Below are 9,621 nucleotides of genomic sequence, written 5' to 3'. Positions count from 1 at the left end.
CCGGAGCCTCCGGGCCGGGCCGCCGAGCAGCGGGGCTGCGAGCCGGCCGACGCCACGGTGAGCCCCGGCCGCTGGGCACCCCTTTCCGGGCATCAGCCGAGCGCCCCCCGACGGCCCTGGGCTCGCGCCCTGAGCCCGAGAGGGAGCCTGTGTCGTAAGACGCCCCCGGTAGTGAGCAGGGGAGCGGCTGTGACCTGTCCGTCCGCGGCTGCTNCCGCCCACCCCCGGCCGCTCCCCCGGCCCCACGGAGTGGAAACGCCGGCTCTCCCCCCGCTTGGCCGTTCTCCGTCTCTCTGACCCTCCCCTGCTTACGCGCGCTCTCTCTCAGGAATAAATAAAACATTAAATTTTTTTTTTTTTTAAAGAAAGAAATTGCACTCACCTGGAGCTGACGCTGGAGAAGCGTCAATGATCGGCTTGTGAAAGGGGGAGGGGCTGGGCTGGGGGAGGAGAGTCGCCGTTGGAGAAGCTGGCGTCGCCTGTCACGATTAGTGCCAGCCTGGTTCTCTGTGGCTCCCGGTTGCTCGCCTCCTGCGTGCCAGGCGGTGTGCCAGGCGGTGTGCCAGGCCTTGGCCATTCGCCCCAGGCAGGAGGAGGGGAGGGGAGGAGGGGAGGGGTGGGTTATCCCGAAAGGGGCAGGGCTTGCCTTCTGGGAACAGAGGTGGTGACTGCAGTGCCTTCGCTGTCTTCCAGCCGGAGTGCCGCGCAGGATGTCCCCGCAGGCCTGGGAGTGAGGAGAGGAGGACCGGCCGAGCCCGCGGCCCATATCCCCCATGGGCAGCTTTTACCAGTCCGGGAGCGAGTGCGAGATGGAGGAGCGCCTGAGGGCCCGGGCCCAGGCCCCGGAGTCCGATTCCGACCAGCGCTGCGGCAGCGAGTCCTTGTCCTCACCCGCCGGCAGCTTCGGCTCGGATGTGCCCCAGGTTGTCCCCTGCAAGTTCGTCATCTCGCTGGCCTTCCCAGTGACTGCTGGTAAGCGCTCTGCAGACGGGGGCACGACACTGACCTTCCCCCAGAAGTTAGGGCGCCCGAGCTCCCTCCGCTGGCTTCCGCAAGTGGGGTGGCCGGTGCCAGGGGCAGAGGTCAGGAAAGAAGCTGCGATTTGAGGGGGCCCACGGTGGGCCAGCGCGCAAGCGGTTATATGGGCTTCACGTGTTTAATCCTCTCCTAACGCTAAGAAGTAGGCGGTGTGATTTCTGCCTTTTGCAGACGAATGCGTGGGGAAGAGGTAAGGCATTGCTTCCCCCATCGCCTAATTTCTTGTTGAAAACACAGATTCTCAAGATGGATTGAATCCAAATCTCTGAGTGCGTAGCTACACCCGGTAGTTTGGGCCACACCAAGGCTGTGTCCCAAACCCAAAGTGTGTCCCAAACACACAAAGCTCCACCAGTCGGGGGCTTTGAACACGAGTCCCTCATTCTGGGCGAGCAGGTCGGTGGGTTCTCCTCTGCTCCGTGCGCCTCTCCCCTTCCTCCTGGACACGAGGGGGGTGGGTAGCCAGACACCTCCTACAGGAAGGCACAGGCGCACTAAGGGTGCAAATCCGGCCATGCAAGAACTCTTCAGTTCTTTGAGCACACCCTACCTGCTAGCATTCTATTGGCCAAAGCCAGTCACATGGTTGAACCCCAAGATTAGGGGCAGAGAACTCCATGTTTTGATATATATTTTTTTTTCAACTTGCACTAACTTACCCCCCCGCCCCCCGAAGATTAATTTCAGCGTCTCCTTTGTAGTTCTGTCCATTGTTGCCTCAGATACTTTGGACGCTATTTGGTTAGATGTATATACCATGTTTAGAATTGACCTACGGTCTTGGTGACTCAAACTTTTTTTTACTGCCAAGACCACGGTGAGGCAGACGAGGCGCCTCAGGTGAAAAATGTAAGGAGACACTCCCGAGGCGCCTGAGTGGCTCAGCTGGTTAAATGTCCGACTTTGGCTCAGGTCACGATCTCACGGTTTGTGGGTTTGAGCCCCACGTCGGGCTCTGTGCTGACAGCTCAGAGCCTGGAGCTGCTTTAGATTCTGTGTCTCCCTCTCTCTCTGACCCTCCCCTGCTCACGCACTCTCTCTCTCTCTCAGAAGAAAAAAAAAACAGTAAAAAATATTGGCAAAGTTTAAAAAAAAAAAAGGAGACACTCCCTCTCGGAGTCGTGGACTGAATTTTGGCACCCTGCTGTCTGGTGTACAGCCTGCTCCCCTGCTGGCCAGGGGCCCGGACCTGTACCTCAGCCCCCAAGCAGGGCAAGCAGCGTGGGTGGGGGGAGGCAGCCCCCTGGCCCTTCCTTCCTTCCTTCCTTCATGGGAGCTCCATCTGTTTTCTCATGCGAGGTTCAAACGGGACTCCCCAAACCCACGTCTTCTAGGTCATAGAGGAAAATCTACATTTTTCGTGGAAAAACATAGGAAACAGTCTAGAACGGAGAAACTTGCCTCAAAGTCTCGCCGGTACTACCACACGGAGTATTTCCTTCTGCCGGATGATGGGGAGCCTAAAAAAATTGACATGGTGGTGTTTCCAACGGTGGCCAAATTGTTCCTGGATTCAGGAGTCAAGGTGTGTGTGTGTGTGTGTGTGTCCGTGTGTGCGCGCGTGCACAGAGCTCACATATAGTCTAATACTACACAAAGCGTACTTTCTTCCCCTGGAACTTGCTAGAAATGCAGGATATTAGGTTCCTACCCCAGACCTACTGAATGAGAATCCTCACAGACCTAATTAAATACCAGTTACCTGACTTTCTATTTAGATATCTTTGTCGAGTAATTTCTTTGGTGTTTTCCAAGTCTGGCCTGCCCGCACACACCGCCAGCCTCCTGCCCGTGGCCTGGCTCCGGGTCAGTGCTTGGAAGTCACCAGAAAGGGCACTATCTACAGGTAATGGCATTGATTCTGCCTTTGCCAAGGAACCCAGAGGTGTGACGGTGCCCGGGCCGGGACTCCCATTTGCTGATGTTTGGCGGGAGCTGGGGGAGAGCCAGGCACGGAAGGCGCACAGGTGGAGGGGAGCACCTTCGGTGCCCAGAAGGGCGAGGCTGGCAAGGGTGTGTGTGGGGGGTAATCATGGGCTGCTAAGCCTCCCCGTCTCGCACGCTTCAAACCTCCTGGTGTTCTTTTACACAGACGGTGAGGCCATGGCTTGAAGGCGACAAGATCTGGGTGTCATGGACCCAAACTTTTAACATCAACGTGACGAAGGAATTGCTAAAGAAAATCAGTTGTCACAAAATCACCTTGAAGGTCTGGGATACCAGGGACAGGGTGTCCAGGAAAGTCAGGTACTACCGGTTAAAGACCCCTGTGTATCCAGATGATGTCGGGTCTTCTGGTAAGTGGGGGGTTTGTGTTTTATTTGAAATATCTCTGGAGGCGCGTGGCTTCTCACTGTTGACAGGACAGGAGCCGGGGTCCCTCGTTTACTGCATCTCCTTTGCCCTGGGCACGTGCCGCCTTGTGGCGATCCACTGCGTGTACGTCGTCCCCACCTCCAGCTCTGGCACACGCCTGGACTTCCTGTCCCCGCGCAGGTGACCTGTGCGGTCCTCACCAGCCTGTCTTCTGGCCAAGTAATGGGTGTTCACTGACTAAAAACCAAAAAATAAATAAATAAATAAATCACAAAAAACCCCCAAAAAACAAAACCAAAAAACCCCACCACGAAACAGAAGAGCAAAGTGAAAGTTCCCACGACCCCAGACAACCGTGTTACTATTCTCCTGCGGACCCTCTAGTTTCTTACTTGGGTAAATAGTCCATCAAGGACCAGAACGCATCCTTTCGCTCACCTCCCAGCTGACGGCCAGGAGAGCGAAAGATCCAGAGTCAGACAGCCCAGTGCAACCCGTCTCCATCTTGACCTTGGCCGTGGGCCCCTGAGGCAGGATGATGGGCGTGCTCCCCCACCCCCGCCCCCAATAAAGAGGATGTGTGTTGTCTGGAAAGAATTTAAGGACTAGGGCGCCTGGGGGGCCTTGAAGAGCTATCTTCTAGAAACTCTCCTTTCTCGGGAGTGCGGGAAACGCGAGAGACGTTTGGCTCATGTTACAAAGAGGATCGGAAATTCACGTGGTGAGACAGGCAAGTGCAGGCGCCTACAGGCCAAGCGTGATGACTGAATGGAAACACAAGGTCTTCTTTGCCCGTTGAGGTCTGAGCTGCCCGGTGGTTTGAAGGAGGCCCGGGGGGCAGGGGCCCCGCCTCTCTCGCCCCTGCTCCACGGGTACCGCGAGGACATGCTGAACGCACAGAGGGCGTCCAGCAGCTGTTCCTGATTGACCGACTCCGTGATTCTCCTGCGTTCTAGAGGAAGTGAAACAGCTGGTTTTAAGTCAGAGAAGGTCGTGTGAGCAGGGCGCACACCGCAGAGAGGGGTGGAGCCAGGAGCACGCGCCAGAAAGGGCAGAGAAGGCCGGAGGACACACGAAGCCCTTGCCTGGTGAGTGGCGCTGACCTGCGTGGACAGGCAGAGCCAAGGGCGATGGCCGGGAAGGGGGCGCAGGTGCCCGGGCTCCCTCGGGTGGGTCAGCAGCTCCCACTGGCGCTGCTTCGCCCTGGAAGCAATCACTGCGCTCGGGGCGGGAGTCGCCTTCTGTCGTCGGTCCTTTGGTTTTCTTTTTGTTTCTTCTGTGGCTTATGCAACTTTTCTTTTCCTTTTTTTAAATAGTTTATTTATTTATTTTTGAGAGAGACAGAGCATGAGCAGGGGAGGGTCAGAGAGAGAGGGAGACACAGAATCTGAAACAGGCTCCAGGCTCTGAGCCGTCAGCACAGAACCCGACATGGGGCTCGAACCCACGGACTGCGAGGTCATAACCTGGNGCAGCTCCCGCTGGCGCTGCTTCGCCCTGGAAGCAATCACTGCGCTCGGGGCGGGAGTCGCCTTCTGTCGTCGGTCCTTTGGTTTTCTTTTTGTTTCTTCTGTGGCTTATGCAACTTTTCTTTTCCTTTTTTTAAATAGTTTATTTATTTATTTTTGAGAGAGACAGAGCATGAGCAGGGGAGGGTCAGAGAGAGAGGGAGACACAGAATCTGAAACAGGCTCCAGGCTCTGAGCCGTCAGCACAGAACCCGACGCGGGGCTCGAACCCACGGACTGCGAGGTCATAACCTGAGCCGAAGTTGGATGCCCAACGGACTGAGCCACCCAGACGCCCCTATGCAACTTTTCTAACTGTAGGAGTTACACTGGTGCATTGTTTTTTGTTTTTTTAAAGAAAATTCGGTAAATATAGAAAAGTACAAAACAAACCGAGAAAACAGTCTATAATTCCATCACCGGGAACAGGCAGTGTAATACTTTGGTTGTTATGTTACGTCAGATACCTTTGTTGTAAGATTGTTTTTTAACGTAGATGAGGTCTGGATTCCTAATTTTGTGTTCTGAGATTATTGTGTTATGACATGCACTTTCCTATTTACTTAAGAACTTTGCATCCACTCCGTTCGTGGTGACTACATAATATTTGAGCTGCTGGTGGCAATAGAATTTTCTGAACCGTTCCCTGTAGGTGGGAACTTAGGGATTCTGGGAATGTTTTCAGTATTCTCTGATGTAAACGGTGCTGAAGCAGGCACCCGAATAGATAATAGACTTTCTTTCTTTCTTTTCCCCCCCGCCCTCTGTGGCATGTCATAGGAGAAATCGGAAGCCTTGTCTTGGCCTCCATTTGCTCAAATAATTGTAATTACCTGTACATTCACTCATTTACTCATTTATTATTAACCAGTCTTTTTACTGAATGCCCACCACACATCAAGCCCTCTGCCCTGTGACTGGCATTGCTAAATGGGTAAAGGGCCCCCATTTCTTAATGAGCCAGCGTGGAACAAGAAGTCTGTTTGCTAATAAATATTATCAGATTCTCACACAGCAGAGCCTGAAGCTTTTTCCAAGAGTTCCGAGGAATATGAAAAGGCACTCAGAACGGATGATCTTGGCACAGTTCGGTGAGAATGGACCCGCGTTATTTTGGGGAGTGGGATGGAGCCCCCTCTTGTACTGGCCCTATAAACTCTCACCAAGAGCTACGTGGAGTCTTAGGACCTCCGTTAGGTCGGAGCTCATACAATCCAGGTGAAACTAAAGGACTACGGAAAGGAGTGCTTGTGTTTAGGAGTGTAAACATGCACCGTGCTTTTCTGTGTGTTGGTTTATCTCACTTCATGCTCACCTCGGTCACTCTGTAAGGGGGTGTCACTACCTCCACTGCCTTCACAACGCAACAGAGTGGTGGTAAAGTGATTGGCACAAAGCTTTAAAACTGGAATTCTTTGGAATCTTGGGAGTGTTCGTGAAGCCGGGGCCCCAGCCCATACCTTGGACGCCAAGTCCACAGCCCTTCCTGCTGAGTGCAGGTGCTCTTGGAGCCTAAGAAGGATCTGGAGAAGGAGAATCCTGGGATGCTGTGGGGACCAGGGGCAGCGTGGAGGCCCCGCTGGTGGCTTGGGGGAATAGGACGGAGAGAACCCAAGAGACCATGTTATTTAAAAAAATCTTGATTAAAAATTGTGGGCTTTTCACACTGAATTTATGCATTGATTTGTGAAGTTCTCCCATCCATGATCATGGTATGTCTTTTTGCCTAATTCAGTCCCTCCTTTATGATTTTTAATAGAATTAAAATTTTTTTTCTTCCTATAAATGTCGGTTAATTCCTATAAGTGAGTTCCTCAATGTTTTTAGAGTTTTGATTGCTTTTATAAAAAATATATTATTTTCCTTAATATTTCTAGTTGGTCAGTTAGAAGTTGACAGTGCAAGTGTGGTCTGTAGAGCAAAGCATCAGCGTTATCGGGAACCTGTTAAAAACGTAGAATGTCAGGTCCACTCCAGGTCCACACCGAACCCTAGCCTGCCTTTTATTTAGCAGCATGTTCAGGTGATTCATGTGCACACTGAAATTTAAGAAGCATTGGATCGAGAAATACAATGCCGTTTAAGAAAATCTGCTCACATTTGGTCCAGCAAATAGATTCTTAGGTCTGGTCCCTGACTATTTTCACCTTCATTCATTTTTCTCTTTGTGAACTTTCTAGATGGAGTATTTTAAGAGAACCAGCCATTGGTTTGGGAGCCGCAACTGGGATGGAGATGAAAGAATTAATGGAGAGATCATCATTTAGCAGTTTGACAAACATACTAGAAAAGCCGAAATTTCAGAGTAAGTTAGGATGGGATTTTGGAATTTTATAATATAACTAGACTTGGAAGAATTATGAATTTTTTTTAAATTTTAGAGAGTGAGTGCCCATGAGTAGAGGCAGAGGGAGAGGGGGAGAGAGAAAATCTTAAGCAGGCTTCATGCCCAGCGTGGAGCCCAACATGGCGGCTCGACCCCACAACCCTGGGATCACGACCCCAGCTCAACCGACTGAGCCCCCCAGGCGCTCGGGATTGTGAAATCTTTCAAATTCAGAATACTTCAGAAAGATACTTTGATACCTGACCACGCGTGACTCAAAAGTGAAAGAATGCTACATACACATTCAACTTCCCCGTTCTGTGTCACCTCAACCAGCGTCCCTGGCGCCCTGCCACCCACACTGCATCCCTTCCTACTCCACCGATGCTTCTGTGCGCCTGGCTCCTGGTGCTGTGAACACGGGGAGCACGAAAATCTCGGGGTTATGGAAATAATCTTGGAAGATGAGAGGTTACTTGCCTCTTATGGTGGAGGATGGGAAATAGCATCCCAGTTTATAGGAACGGCTCATGCAGAAGCTTGTAATCTTAGTGACAGACGAGGCGCAAGGGTCGTCAGAAGCCCCTACATGGACCTCTTCATTCCTGACCTTGTTCTCCTCACCAGTTTTTCAGTAAGCAGTTGCGTTTCTAGTAGGACGTAGAATATTCTAGAGCTGGTGCACTTGCTGCCTCCTGGGATGGCCTGCTTCCTGTTTGTTCAGCTGTAATGGCTACAAATCATTTCCTTAACTCTCTATCAATTAATCTGCTTTTCCTGGTTCAAGTTCAACACTCTGCAGCCTGGGGGCGGGGGAGAGGGGTTGCCTGAGTGGGCTCTCCACCAGGCGGCGGAGACACAGTTGCTCTCGTTCCTATTTTTAAGGTCCTAAAAGACTAGTGAACACTTTTAGACCTGAACACCTTCAACTCTGAGTTTTCTCTTTTTCAGGTTAAAGAGGCTTGCTTTAAAAAAAAAAACTTTTTTTAACGTTTATTCATTTTTGAGAGACAGCATGAACGGGGGAGGGGCAGACAGAGGGAGACACGGAATCTGAAGCAAACTCCAGGCTCCAAGCTGTCAGCACAGAGCCCGACGCGGGGCTCGAACCCACAAACCGCGAGATCATGACCTGAGCGAAAGTCGGACGCCTAACCGACTAAGCCACCCAGGCGCCCCGCTATGAGCCCCTCTTAACACTGATTTCCTTCCTTTGATTTTACAGGTAAACAGAAAGAGTCAGAGGCGAGAAAGAAGGCCCAGAGGAGAAAGAAGAAATCTCGAGGGGAAGACAGTGACTTCAAGGGGGCGGAAAATGAAAAGCACGGAGTCTTCTCTACGGAGCTTGTGCTGATGCCGCTCCTCGCAGGTAGGTAGGCCTGTGCCCAGCAGTTGTGAGCTGTCTGGTCACACGTGGCTAGAATGTCCATAAACTTGCACTGACCAAGCCTCTGCTCTGCCACCCACCTCCATGCTCACAGCCACTTCGGCAAAATGGAGGCGAGTGCCTCCATTACACAGAGGAGGAAAAAGAGGCACAGAGAGGTCAAGTGGGTTGTCCGAGATCACACAGCAAGTAAAGGTGAGGCCAGGATTGGAGCTTGGGTCTGATTCCAGAGTCCAAAGAAACTTGTGAGAATAACTGTCCTGATTTTGATTGCTAAATAGGATGCTGCTTTTTATAATTGCCTTCCTGCACAGTTTTATAAAAACCTCTCGTAAAGGAAGTGAGGAAAGGGAGCCAGTATTTCTGGCCCATCATTTACTGCTCGTGGCCAACTCTGGTTCTCCCGGTGAACTTGTAAAGGTGGTGCCGGGGTTGCTACCCTTTATTCTGTGAGGAATCCAAACTCCGAGAAGGCAAAGCAACCTCCCTGAGGTCACAGAGCTCAGCGGCAGGAGGGGGGTTTCATTCTTTTGCTCTGTAAGCTCTGTCACAGTTTAGAAACGAGGCTTTCTCCGGTTTAACAAATGAGCAAGAGTCGGTGTGTTATATCCATAGGTTGTGTTCATGGAAAGCTCAGAATATACTTTGGGTAAAATTATGCGACTTCGTTTTTGAAATAGTAATACGGGGGAAACCCTTCTCTTTATAGAGAAAGTCATTTTGAGCCTATTTCATTGTAAATTTTTTTGGCCATCAGGGTAAACGTGCGCCCTCTACTGGCCAATCTGCAGAAATTTAGGTTTCCGTCTTGGGATGGAACCCACCTTTGCAGCTCTTTGGGGTTTTACCTCCTAAGGTCAGTGTCGAGTGATTGGAAAATCATAATTATCACAAGCTCTTGGGTTGATACTGATATGAATTTGAGGAAATACCTTTAATTTTTTAGTTTTCACCTTTACTTAAAATTTTTTTCTAATGTTTATTTTTGAGAGAGAGAGAGAGAGAGAGAGAGAGTGATGGGGGGGGGGGGGGGGGAAAACAGAGGC

General features: G+C 51.3%; 1 protein-coding gene across 1 annotated transcript in view; it reads left to right on the top strand.

Moving 5' to 3' along the window:
* Position 1: 1 nt before the first annotated feature.
* The window catches only part of CFAP92 (cilia and flagella associated protein 92 (putative)), a 49,454-nt gene continuing 39,834 nt past the window's right edge, over positions 2-9,621 (top strand). The window contains exons 1-8 of the mRNA XM_077766848.1: positions 2-57; positions 694-972; positions 2,373-2,563; positions 3,131-3,335; positions 4,311-4,442; positions 5,866-5,953; positions 7,043-7,167; positions 8,414-8,557. Coding sequence (XP_077622974.1) covers positions 774-972; positions 2,373-2,563; positions 3,131-3,335; positions 4,311-4,442; positions 5,866-5,953; positions 7,043-7,167; positions 8,414-8,557 — 1,084 coding nt within the window. The 5' untranslated portion in view covers positions 2-57; positions 694-773. The remainder of the gene's footprint in view (positions 58-693; positions 973-2,372; positions 2,564-3,130; positions 3,336-4,310; positions 4,443-5,865; positions 5,954-7,042; positions 7,168-8,413; positions 8,558-9,621) is intronic.

The sequence above is a fragment of the Crocuta crocuta genome, unplaced genomic scaffold (assembly GCF_008692635.1).
Source record: "Crocuta crocuta isolate KB4526 unplaced genomic scaffold, BGI_CrCroc_1.0 scaffold296, whole genome shotgun sequence".
NCBI lineage: Eukaryota > Metazoa > Chordata > Mammalia > Carnivora > Hyaenidae > Crocuta > Crocuta crocuta.
Note: the sequence above shows the minus strand (reverse complement) of the source record. Positions and strands in the feature narration are given on the sequence as shown.